Below are 13842 nucleotides of genomic sequence, written 5' to 3' on the forward strand. Positions count from 1 at the left end.
TCAGAAACCTCCATACTCTATTGTGTTTACAGAGGTCTGACCTGATTGTATTCACCTTGTTATAGAATTAATAATGTAAATTTAATGAGTGTCACTTAATTCTCAGGAATTAGACCTCTTTATTAAAACAGGTTGTTATTAGAGGCATTTATCAACTGGAAACCCTCACATGCATTATATTGACTTAATATCATTGCTTTCAATTCTTTGGGTTGCTTTTACTGATTTTAGTTAGGATAGGGAAATTTTTCGACTAGAATAAAAACTAATGATTTACTTTCATTTTAACCATTTATGTTACCTTTTCCTTCAACTCAGTGCTCTGCTTGTTCTTAATTCTTTGCACATATTTACTTTGTATATATGTGGAATGTCATTTTCTAACTTGAAAACAGAAAAAAAAATCTTTTTGAGAAGAGTAGTGATCTTTGTAGACAAAAATCTGTTCACTTTATTAAAATCAGTTTTTTATAGATGACTTTGAAAGTGAAGGTTGTCAGAAGGTGCAAACATCCAGTTGTAAGATAAATTACTCCTGGGAATGTCATGTGCAGCATGGTAACTGGTTAAAATACTATATTATATATTTGAAAGTTGCTGAGAGTAGATATGAAAAGTTCTCATCATAAGAAAAAGACTTGCAACTATGTATGGTAATGGATGTTAACTAAACTTATTGGAGTGATCATTTTGCAATATATGCAAATATCAAGTTGTTGTACACCTAAAATGAATACAATATTATATGTCAATTATAATTTTTAAAAAATAGATAAAATAATAAAATAGAAGGTGGTCTCTAAACATGCCATGTGAGAACATTTGCTGAAGCTCTAGTTAGAAATTATTTCCAAATGGTTGATCAGTTTAATGGTGTTAGAAATTTGTTTCATGCTTTGCATGAACTATATTTAGCCTGGGATTTTTCTTAAAATATTTAAACAATTCATACAATTTCTTCACCTTTTGCCAAGTAATGTTTACTATTCTATGAGACCTGTAGAGAAATGTGAATTCTATATGGCAGGGAAGCAAACACTTAAATAATTAAAGATTGAACACACTTTAATGATATTAATAAAAGTTGTAATACATAGAGCTCTAAAATGGACTGGTTACAGTTAATATATACAATATTACATGGCTCGATAGAACAGAAAACTACCTTAGAAATACGGTTTAGCATTTCCTAAGTGTAGTCTGTGGGGTGGGAACCTAGTCATGCGGTATGTTCCATGGAGGGGAAAGAGGACTTGGACAAGTAGCTGTGTGAAATGGTGCCTACAATGACGTGGAGATCTCTTGGAGGTTTAATAAATGTGTGTATTTGCTAGCCTAGTCAAGACTCCATCAAGATACCTGTTTAATTTTTGTTTTTTACTCAACTTTTCTCAAGCTGTGGAATGATTTTGTTCTTTAAAACAAATGTTCTCACACCCCTTTCCCAACAGCTTCTGGTAAGGAGTCATCTGATGACCCCAGGGCACTGTGACCAACGGTGCTCAGTGCCTCAGTGTGGTTGTGGCTACTGAGACAAAAAGCAGATAAATCCATTTCCAGAGCTGCACAACTAACTTATAACTAGCAAGGGCTAGAACTAAAACCCAGGTCTCCCAACTGCATAGGACTTCTGAAGCCGTGATCGAGAGACCAGAGCAGGACAGCGTCAGGAGCTAGGGCATGAACCACATCCGGGTTCTGAAGTATCTTTTGTACCAAGAGCTAATTAGGAGGGACTTAAGAGTAGAATGCTGAACTTCCTTGAGATCAGATAAAGGAGTCAGAGCTGAAGCTTGACTGCCTCGGATGGAAGTCTTTCTGTTGTTTGACCAGCAGCCTAACATTCAGCGTGTTACTTCCCTTCTCTGTGCCTTAGTTTTCTTATCTGGAAAGGGGCACAGTAGTTTCTAGCGCATAGGATTTGTTGTGAGAATTATTAAATGAATTAACCCATTTAAACTTCGATCACACCTGGCACACAATAAACATTCAGTAACTGTTATTTCTATTTTTGTAGTTTTGGGGAAGTAGCAAGCGTGACACCCTACAGTTATGGTGCTCTAATACAGGGTGGTCGTTTTAGGGAAGAGAGAAGCATGCTGTATGTGGTAGTTAGAAAAACCTCTGAAGTAGCAAGTGAGCTTTCTGGTCATTCATCTGCCTGATTCATAATTCAGCCTAATTGAATAGCCATTCAATGAAAGCGCCTCTAAATATCCAAATACAGCAGAAGGAATATATGTCTGGAGTGTCAGCACATCAAGGTTAATACATAAAACAAGAGGAGGGGCATACAATTAAATGAACAAGACGACTTTCTTAAAGAAACATGCCATTTTAGTGTAAAAGCAGAATACCAATCTGAGGGGGTTTTGCGGGGGGGGGGCGTATGTGAATAATGATTTAAACTGAACCACCTGTTTTTGTGTCCTTTACCCTGGAAAACTGACTTTTTTAAGGGCAGAGATCATGCTCTATTCATCTGTGTACTTAGTAAGCAACACGGTGTTTGACAGGCAGTAGAGAGTCAATAAATACTGAAAGAAGTAATGAAACTGTGATGTTCTTGGATCTTTTGCTTTGAATGGGCCATCCTGTGACAACTAATTTGAAACATATGAACTAGAGCCAGCGTCATTGGTAACGTATGTCTTTTCTTCAGAAAACCTTTTATAAGTAGTAATAACAGCTATTTTTGATCGCTCTGAGCCAGGCTGTGATCTAAATTCTTGTTTGTGCACCATCTCATGTAATCATTAGAGCAGCCAGGTAAGTAGGTGTCATCAAGAGGCAGTTAGAATCTGAACCTGGACCTGTTTAATTTAAAAGACTATGCTTCTCAGACTTGCCATCTTACGTCATTATTTGAATTCTCTTTTCCCTAATGTTACTGTAGCAATATATTTAGAAACACACTGTCAGAACACTGGGGATATGCTTTAAATTCCAGCTGGTAGGTTGGTCACTTTTCAATAAAAAGGTGCCACATCTGTTTCCTTCTGAGACTGAAAATCTTCTTGTGGTTATATATTTTATCCCTAATATTGTCACATCTAGATTGTCATTTGTAGTCAACGTTATTTTGGGCAACGAGTAGAGAAATTAACCATTTAGATACTTCGCGGTGCCTGAGCTCTTTTCTCTGGAGTACTGGGAATGCATGATGGCCTGTGACAGAAGTCTTCACAGCTAGTTTTCATTTTTCAAGGAAAAGAGACTTTGGGCTGACCTCTGAGGTGCGCTGTAGGCTTGTAATTTGACTTAGGGATGCATCTACTCACTACTAACCTCACACGATCAGAGGATAACGCCGAAGTCACAAATATGGGTATACTTTGTTTTCTACAGTAGATATTTGTTTTCCATGCAACTTTTAAGATATGTTTTCATCAGTTCAGCTGCAGATTTCCACAACTCCCGTTTTCAAGTGAGCTGTACTGCAGTGCTAACAGACCAGCTTGAAATTGCCGGTCACCTGCCTGCCCCTGCCTTAACTGCACTTACTCTTAACTCCTCTGGGGCGACTGCCACTCTTGCCAAAAAATGCTAGAGCCACAGGCATCGCTGTGGGTAAAGATGGCAAACCTGTATTTGTGGCTGCGCAGCTAAAACAAGAGGAGAGATGCTGGAATGTGTATTTAAGTTCAGGCTGACCCTACAGGATCCGCGTTTCCAGAGATGTTTTCGGCTCTGGTTCTGGTAGTACTCCATGTGGCATTAGCCATGTTATTCGTTGTGTTGAAACAACCCTGGCTGATAGAGGGAGGGCACCAGTACTGGTACTTCTAGGAAACTGTAAGTCCCACAAGGTCAAGGACCACGTCCTCTTCCCTAGCTCCAGGTCTCTACAAAGCAAGGAGTTGTTGCTGAACATTTATTAAATAAATGAGAAAAGTAGCCCCTTCTGAAGGTATTGCTGCCTTGGTTTGGGCAGTGGTCCAAGAGATGGTGATCCCAGTTTCAGAAGCAATTTTCATTGCACAGGTGGCCCAGGTCCAGAGGGTTATGCCTCTAAAGGAGAGCAAGGCAGAGGCAGTGGCCACGGAAGACAGTTCTGCTGCGTGGCAGCCTCTGTGGTGCCACAAGACAAGGATATACCCCAGCGAATTCGATAGCACCTTAACTACGGGTCTCGAACCGAGCCCATGCAGGGTGCCTGGTAGAGCTGAGCTCTGCAGTTTTGGAGACTGAAAGACCAGATTATGACGTATGACTTCTATGGCTCTTTATGTGATTCGGAATGATTTTGTCTGCATGGATTTTAGTAGTGCTAAATATTAAAAGTCCTTATGCATATTCAGAATTGAAAATATGCATGGCAGAAACTGAGACTGAAAATCATAGCAGAAAAGGTTAGGTAACACTACCAGAAAAGAATAGGTAAAAACTCGTGTATTTATTTTTATGATATATTGTGAACACATAAAAGGTGGATTGTGATACAGAAATGTAATGAATTTCTTTTTTCTTCTTTTTTGTTTCTATTTTTTTATTTTTAATTTAAATTTTTTCCCTATTTTTCTTTTCTCTTATTTTATAGTGAATTTCTTGCTGAATCATCTGTAACGGTCATTTCCAAGCTCTAACATGGACACATGTGTCCACCTCACTTGAGGATCTTGTTAAAATGCAGACTCTGACTCACTGGTCCAGGGTGGGGCCTGGGGTTCTGCATTTCTAACTGGCTCTAGGTGATCAGTGGATGGGTCTTAGTGGCAAGATTTAGGATACTGTTTCTCAAACTTGGCTTCATATTGGAATCATTTAAAAAATGCCAGGAAAATTTAACAAGATACTGATGCCTGAGTCTCAACCCTAGAGATTCTGCTTTAATTGATGAAGGATGTGGCCTGAACTTTGGGACCTGTGAAAAGCTCCCAAGGAGATTCTAATGTGCAGCTACATTTGAGAATTGATGCTCTCAGACTGGTTTCGATTTACTTTTGAGGGAAAAATATTCATTTTAAGCATCTAATCTTACATTTTTTCCTTGCAGGTTGCAGCAATCTACAAGGACTCAAGTATTGGAAATCTTATAAACATAGTAATTGTAAAATTAGTGATAATTCATGATGAACAGGTAAGAGACAGTTCTAAAAGTAGTAAACCTAGCTGTTGTAGGCTCCTAGGAGGAATATATAGAGAGATTATGAAACTCTTATTAGAAATGAGATATTTTTAAAATGTGTGTCAAAAAACTTGATTTGAGAAGGAGGGAGGTTAACTTTTTCTGTCATGATGGAAATGACAACCGAGGAGCTAACAAATTAATAGACAACTAAAAATTTAAAGGTTTAAAACATTCAGGTGTTCACTTTTACCTTCTTACTGTTGAAGAATTTAAAATTAATAGACAATTTAAAGATTTAAGGTTTAAAACATTCAGGTATTCACTTTTACCTTCTTACTGCTGAAGGAGTTAAAGTATGGTAAGTTTTAAGAGTTAGTTTTTTGACCCTAAATATTGGATAGTTACACTGAGAAGGTCTAATTCGATTCTGTTTTGATTGCAATGTTTTAAGCCTTATTCCTAAAATATGATTGCAATATGAGGGAGAGAGGATGCCATTTCTTCACACGCCTGTGAAAATGCCGTTTGATCAATTGCATTAACACTGACAAGCTTGGAAGGGAAAGAGGCCATGGATATTTCGATGTGATGTTCAATCGCTCATTTCTTGTGTGTAGGAAGGACCAGTCATCAGTTTTAACGCAGCCACCACGTTACGCAACTTCTGTTTGTGGCAGCAAACTCAGAATGTTCTTGACGATGCTCACCCGTCCCACCATGACACTGCCGTTCTTATCACCAGGTATGGCTTTAGAAACGACCCTTCCTCTCCTGCGTGGTCACCAACACTTCTTGTTATCTTAATTCTTTATCAGTACTACACAGAAGCATTCTGTGAATATTGTATTACAAAAGATACTATCGAATGAAAGTATTCTGTTTTCTCAGACCAGAACACTGGGTTGATTCCTTAGGAAATTAGCAGCATTAGGTTGCTAAGTAACAGTTTGACCTGAACAAAAGTAATTACCTTATTATATTAGTGACAGAAAAATTACTTGGAAATTAACATAGTTATGGTACTTAGAATACGTTTTGTTCCATCCCTACTTTAAATTTGGTTTGGACTCCCTATACTTAAAAAAAAACCAAAAAACTACCTGCCCCTTGTTTTGGTGCTCAGTGCCTGTCTTAATTACTGGGCTGCATTTGCTAGGGCTATTCTCAAATCTATTTACTTATATGGAAAACAGCTCTGCTACTATAAAATGATTATCCATTTTACAAGTACCGCTACGCGTTGTTAATTCACACCTTTGTTTTAGCAACACAGATGCTACTCAAATATTTAGATCCTGGGTCTGTTGTTTGTTTTGGCTGGTTGGTTGGCCAAAGGGGAAAATCTTTTGCTTGAGGGTGAGACTCAGAAATCTTGGGTCTCTAGAACCCTGAAATGCAAACCTTTAGTCCATGTAAGACAGCTGGCATGTAGTCCACGTGCTTTATCTCTTTTCCAGATGAAAGTGGAATTGACTGAAATTTATATGCAGTAGTCTATTGTCAATCTGTGGATCTGCCCTGGGTTATAGGTAGAGGCCAAGCCGGAGATAACAAGTTAAAGATGGGAAGGAAGAAAAGGGCTGTAAGAGCAGACCATGGGGAAAGAGACTAGAGAACTGTCATATTGAATGGTTAGGGACTAAGTAATGCAGAAGCAAAAAATTTAAGCAACTTGGTAACATTTGAGAACATCATTATTTTGCAGCAGATAATTATAGCTGAAGTTCATAAAGACATTAAAACATTAAGAAAAGAGTATTTTATGTGTGCTACTGCGTAAGTAAAGGCAGAGAGGTGAAAAATGCACTTACGAAAGCTTTTCATTGAACTTGGTTAAGCTTCAACTGTTTATAGTGATCACTTTTGTTCAGCACCCGTTGCCTATTAATAGGCAAAACTGGTGCAATACTCTAGGTTTAAACTTAATTGAGAGCTTGAAAGAACTGGAGTTTAGAAGTCAGTCTGGGGCAATAGTCCTAACGTAATTAAAGCTTCTTTATCTTTGTTTTGACTTGTTGCAAAAATATTTTCTGAAAATGCTTCAAAATCTTTTGTTTTAAGGGAAGACATATGTGGAGCTAGAGAGAAATGTGACACATTAGGTAAGTTATTTGGTAAATTAAATACAGCGTATGGAGTCATTTATTGAGTTATTGAAAACGTTTAGATTATTTTCCTTCTAGTTTACACATTAATCGTTTTGATTAGTGTCTTGATTAATGATTACAGCATCACTATTATTTGATTCTGCTTCTATAAGTTTTAAAGAAAAAATAAGAGCTTAAACTTATATACCAATTAATTACTAAATATCCAGTGCTGTGCAGCGCTTGACATGTTTAAAGTGTTTTATTGTGTAATATTTGATCCATACAAAATAATACATATTAACTTACATGCAAATTTGAAGCAAAATAATGAAATAAATAGCCATGAATCCACCATCAGATTTCAGAATTAGAAATTTATCAGTACTGTCGTATGTATGGCTGTATGTATGTCTGTTGTGTTTTCCCAAGAGGTAGCCAATAGCATAAATTTTGTATGTGCCAGTTCCTTTCATCTTTTGAAAAATAGTTTTATTGCATATGTATGTATTCCTAAAAGAAATTGTTTGCTTTTGCCTCTTTTTGAGCTTTAGCACATGCATTTTCACTGTGGTACAATAATTCATACACACTTTACATATCTATAACTTGTCGCTGAATATTTGGGCTGATTCCAACTGCTTTCTGTTATGAACTTTATCATAAGAGCCAGGTATATCTCTGTGATTAGAACTGCACGTCATTAAGTGTGCTAATGTTCAACTTTACAAGATACACAAAATTATTTTCTAAAGTGGTACCATTTTGCATCTTTATCAGTAGTGTATGAGCATTCCTTTTGATTGTATCCTGATCCAGAAAAGAATCTTCAGACTTCTCATTGTAGTTATATGTTTCAAATATGTCTGGCAAGTCTCTAGCTAGCCCAGCTTTCTCTGGTTTAGTATTTGCTGGATTTATCTTTTCTTCTAATTTTCCGATGTTTTTATACTTTAGGTGTTTTTCTTGGAAACAACGTATAATTGGATTTTAAAATAATATCCATAATAACTCAGTTTAGCTGCCAAAGTTGGGCTGTTTACATTTATTGTAATTATTGTTATATGTTCGTTTATATATGCCATTTTGTTTTTTATTTCTGTTTATTCCATTTTGTACTCTGTCCATCCCCTCCCCCCTTTTGGCCTTTCTCTGGGTTAAGTTTTTAAATTAGTTTCTTATTTTAATTTTCCTATTTCAAGTTGAAAATTATATGTACTATTCTATTGTTTTTGAAGTTAATCTGGCTTTTTGCTAGCATACTTAAGTTAACTTTGTCTAAAACTCTCTCCTAAGCAAATTCTATCTTAGATTTCTTAAACTTTGTTATATATATGTATGAGGTGGGGCAGGGAGAGAATATGTATTAGATTTTGGAGGTTTGGGGACTTGATAGTTCTCATACATCATGAGCTCAGGATTCATTAAAAAGGTATTTTTTATTACTTGTCTCGTTTCTTTGTGGTGGGAGGACTGTCTAAAAACTCAAATCTTTCACAAATGTGGAAGTAGACTCCTGCTGCTCTAATCTTTACAATAGACCCCATCATCTTCTTACAGACCGTTCTCTGACTTTGTTGGATATATTTTTGAGTCAATCATCTAAGAAGAACCCATTGAATATGTTATGTTTCTTACATTATTTATGCCTTATTGTCACATCTTTATACTGAAAGTTAAGTATGAATATGTCTGCCATGTCTTACTGTTTTTTAATGATTTAATGCTAGACATTCTGGGCTATTTATGTAAAAGTGGATGGTTTCCTAGTCCCCATTCATTTTTTGCAGTTTTCAGCCACACCTGTGCACATAACTCTAGTCTACGGATCATAGTGACATCTAGAAACCTAGACTACAGAAATCAAAGTAATCTTATTATCTTTTCAGTCAAGATTAATGATGATGAGAATGATAGCTGATATATTTGAGTGTTTACTATACATCATATGTTATATTAAGATTTCACATGATTTAACTCATTTAATCTTCGCAACAAACGTATGAAGAAAGACCTATTATTCCAATTTTATAAATGAGGATAAATAATCTGCACAAGTCTACACAGCTTGTGTTAGCACAAGTTTCAGTATTTTATTTTTCCACCTAAAATGTGTGGGAAAAAATAACAAGCCAAGAATAGTTCTTAATGACAAATTCAAGATGCTGGTAAAAATTACTAGACTTCTTGCATGTCGCTCCTTTTGCAAATATCGTTGTCTTAGTCTCTGTGTTTTACAAAGTGTGCTGAAAAATGGGTTTTATTCTTCAAGGTGGTAGATTGGTGACTCTGTGCAGCTTCGTGCCCATCCAGACACAGGGAATCTGTGTCCAGTTTGGGCTCCTGCTACTTTGTTCTATCTCTGCCCCGTTTTAGGGAACCCCGAGCAGCATGAGTGAAGCCATCAGCCAGCTGCTTGTAACCATAGCGCTGTACATTCACTTCAATTTCTGTTGGTCTTGCTTATCTAATAGAGATATTTGAGCTTGGTCTCTCATCAATGCATATTTTTATAGACCTGTGATTAAAATGTTCAGTTTAGAATATATCCATCCTTAAGCATAAAACACAAAGTTTGCATGGTAATGGACTCAATATTGTGTTCCAAATATATACACAGCCCTGAAAATGAACACACTGGAATTGAGCCACTAGGCAAATTGAAAATACTAATGAAGGCAAGGGAACACTAGCACAGTCATGAAAAAAAATGTGTTCCATTTTAACTAATTCTGACAAAGGAGGAAAATAAAATTGACCAAAAATTTGCACATACAAGTATGAATTTATAATCTTAGGGAAAACAGTAATTCCCTCATACTTTCTACAGAGGACTGTTAAAGAAAGAGTATCTTTCAGTTTTTTTCTTCCTTGCTTTTGGTCTCTATTCTAACTAAGAAAAAGTCCTTTTTAGGGGGACGTTGCCCAAGCAAGGCCTTTGGCAGTGGGGTCAGAAAGAGGGCAGATCTTTTCTCTTTGTTAAAAATGTGCTGCTGAGTGAACTAACTAGTCTGACTTTTCCCAGCGATTTTCGATTCCTGAGTTTAACTTCCATTTCTTTGAGGGCACAGTGAAAACGTTCTAATTGTTAGGAAACCTACCTTAATCACTAGGAAAATGTCTGTGTTTTCAACTTTTATGACTAAAAGAATACATAGGAGGAGAGAGCTAAAACACAGTAGCTAATATAGGTATTTATTCTATATTAAGAAATTTCTAGTGTGAAAATGTTACAGTAAGAATCCGGTTACTTTATATATGGAAATCTTTTTTTATGAAAGGAATCATCGTAGGAGAGCAGATAAATTTGCGAGCGAATACTGAAGGATAGCAATAGCAAAAACCATGACATTGTATCAGAAAGTAAAATGAAATGCTGACTTGGTTGATGATGGATATGGATTATTGTAATGAACATTTGTTTTGAATTTCCTATACTAGATTAAAGGACTGTATCTGCTAACTTCATCTTTCAGCAGCAATTCGAGTTGCACGTTATTATTTAAATGAGTGACTAGACCTTGACATGTGATACATTTTCCATTGCTGAAATAGTTACAGAATTGAGTGCTTGCAGTAATTGTGTCTTTATCAAATTTTATTTAATGTATATTAAATCCAGGCATTATTCTAAGCATTTAACATATTTTTATCCATTTAATTATCATGTGGCAATTGAATAATTGTATGCTGCTTCAGTTCTTTAAAAAGTTAAAGAAAACTTACGGAATTGTATTGTTCTGTGCTATTTTCTTTATTAGTGCTATGACCAATTTAAACATTCATTACCTCTCCTACAACCCACGCTAATGTGGCTTACAGTTTATTCTTCTTGTAATGAATATTCTTGTCCTTTTCCTGTCTTAAAAAAATTGTTTCTCATCCCTTATTCTGGATTATTTTCTTCAATAAGAGATTCCAAGAATTTGCTAAAAAGTTTTCAACTACAGACAAATCATTCTGTTCTTATTTTTCTTCTCTTGATAAAATGTTCGTGCAATGTTAGCAGTCCGCACAGCATTCATTTCTAAGTAGTAACGCCAATGATAAATGCCAAATGATAAACACAGTGCTTTCTGTATGACTTTGGTATTTTCCGTTCTGATGAAATACAAACGTGAAATTTTTCAGGTTTAGCAGAATTAGGTACCCTGTGTGATCCTTTACGGAGCTGCTCTATCAGTGAAGAAAATGGACTTAGTGCCGCCTTTACCATTGCCCACGAGCTTGGGCACGTGTAAGTACCGCCTGCCACCTCAGTACTGTGCCTTCTGTATACCTCTGCACAAATGCCTAAGATTCCCGTCTTCAGCTGAGTAATTAGCACCTTTATTTCTTTATAAAATGTGAGTAGTGTAATTTTCACCCCTGAAATGCTAACTCTGGCTCTTTTGTGATCTATGTTAGGTCAGACAGGCTGCACAGATCAACAGACTAAGCAAAGAACTAGAACTTGGGAATTCTTTTATTTCATTTACTGTATTGGATTACATGACAAGCACTCTGGCCTCTGTCCCTTGTTGCCCTATACATGACCAGGTACTGTGCTCTACCATCTCATGGGAGGGCCTGCAGGGGCCCCTGGTTCTGGGGACGCCCCTAGATATTTGTAATACCAACTCACTTTCTGCTCTTCTAGCTCACAGCCTCAGCAGAGGATGTGGCCTGTGGGAATTTCTCAATCACTAAATTTATTTTTTTTTAAATTTTCTCCCAGCTCCATATTTTTTGTTTTTGTTCTTGTTTATTGGTGAAATTTGAGATTCTCCTCTCTGTTCTTGCGTTATTAGAAATTCTACTGGGGTTTTATGCTCTAAAAATGTAGAGGCCATGATTTCCCATGATACCCTTGGAGCCCCTGTAGAAAAAATCAGAAACCCCTAGAAATTCATCCTCTGAAAAATGGTTCGAAGTGTGCCCCCAGGACTCCTCTGATTCCTTGGTTATCTACTAATGAGGAATTGAGGGTAGAGCTGCCTCTCTGAATGGACTACATTTTCTTTTCCTGGTCATGACATCATTAGAGTATTTCTCTGGAATAATTTCAAGTCGAGATCCTTTTTATTAAACTAGTGCCTCTTCAGTTCCCTTTACCATGGTAATAGCTCATGATCATCAACAAGAGGCAAACTCAGATCTTTACGTCATTTGTTGAGGTCGAGGACAGGGTCAGGAGTTTACATGATGCACACTGCATTGCAGCAACATCTGAGAAGCAGTATTTGCTGGTTTCCAAGGGTGCAAATTAGTAGAAGAGAGTCCCATCTTAGACATTTATTTTCTTCCTGAGAAACTCTTTAGGTGTGTTTAGAATATTGGTAAGTAGCTTATTTAAAGCACCGAGTTAAGTACAAATTTTGGGAGGCAAGGACATGAATTAGGTGGTTTCAATGTTCCTTCTAAATGCAAGGTTTCACTTAGATCCTCAAAAGAATGTGTAGGATCTGTTGCTGACCAGCTAACTATTTAATATCAATGCTCTTGTTGTGAAGATTAGGTTGCCCTTTAGGAATATTTTTATTATTCCAATTCTGTCAATCACCATGTATTCATCATAGACCAGAAAGAGCACGTGGGCTGTTTCATAGGAAATAGATGGAAACTGTAGTATGATACAGAATTAGGGCTTAAAGAAGTTTTTTTGTTTGGGTTTTTTTTTTTTTTTTGATACTGTAGTAGTTGTCAACAGTCTAGAATTTAGTGCGGTAGAACCTTTACCTAATCTTTCTACACACGTCTCCTAGGCGATGTGTGTGCAAACTGCTGCTGTTTTTAAGGGAACGCTATGTCCATATTGTGGTGAGGTGAGCCAGAACCCAAATATTTTGATTGTTTCAATTCAGATACCAAATCAGCGGACTGTGCTACTGATCAAAGTTTTGATCTAGTGTTTCTTGGACAGCAAATGCTCTAAACATGAAGGTACCCCAGCATTATAATACTTCATGGCAAGATCAAGAGTACAAATCCTGATGTAATCAGATTTATCTGCATTTTAGATTATACTATAAATATAAGAGATTTGTTTCTAATGTTGTGTACATAGTTCAGTATTCTTTTTAAAGTGTTTATTTTTATTTTTAGATTTAACGTTCCACATGATGATAGTTTTAAATGTAAGGAAACTGGAATTAAACATCAGTACCATGTAATGGCTCCAACTTTAAATTACCACACCAGTCCTTGGACCTGGTCAAAATGCAGTCAGAAATACATCACCGAATTCCTAGAGTAAGTGATTTTGTGTTATGTTGTTAAATAATTGTGCATTTATTAGATTATAAAATTTGAAACTTGTGTATTCTTGTGCGATGCAATTTCTGTTGAGTTTTTTATTGTTTAAATTTAAGCTTCCTTTCACTATACAAATGGATGTTTAAAAACAAGGAAGGAATTATATTATTTCATTCATGAAAAATTATTTTTTGAGGGGGTCAGTTCAGGTCTAGTTATTATTATTATTATTATTATTATTATTATTTTAATTTGGGCTCATCATTGTGGTAGAAACTCCTTTTAAGGAGAGACTTTAGGGGAATCAAAGCTTCCCTATGTGGGAATCCTTTCAGAGGTGTAATATGTTGAGCGGAGTTGAGCGGCTCCAGTTTGAGATGCCCCTGCAGGCAGAGAATGGCTAAAGTCAAACTAGGAATATTCTAAATAGCTCTCCAAAGCCGCAGGGTT

At 36.4% G+C, this 13842-nt stretch overlaps 1 protein-coding gene across 1 annotated transcript in view; it reads left to right on the forward strand.

Moving 5' to 3' along the window:
* ADAMTS20 (ADAM metallopeptidase with thrombospondin type 1 motif 20) overlaps nt 1-13842 on the forward strand; it is a 133947-nt gene that overhangs the window by 36467 nt on the left and 83638 nt on the right. Inside the window, exons 5-9 of the mRNA XM_072972965.1 lie at nt 4997-5080; nt 5689-5813; nt 7133-7173; nt 11290-11395; nt 13243-13389. Of these exons, the coding sequence (XP_072829066.1) occupies nt 4997-5080; nt 5689-5813; nt 7133-7173; nt 11290-11395; nt 13243-13389 (503 nt within the window). The remainder of the gene's footprint in view (nt 1-4996; nt 5081-5688; nt 5814-7132; nt 7174-11289; nt 11396-13242; nt 13390-13842) is intronic.

Source organism: Vicugna pacos, chromosome 12, assembly GCF_048564905.1.
Source record: "Vicugna pacos chromosome 12, VicPac4, whole genome shotgun sequence".
NCBI lineage: Eukaryota > Metazoa > Chordata > Mammalia > Artiodactyla > Camelidae > Vicugna > Vicugna pacos.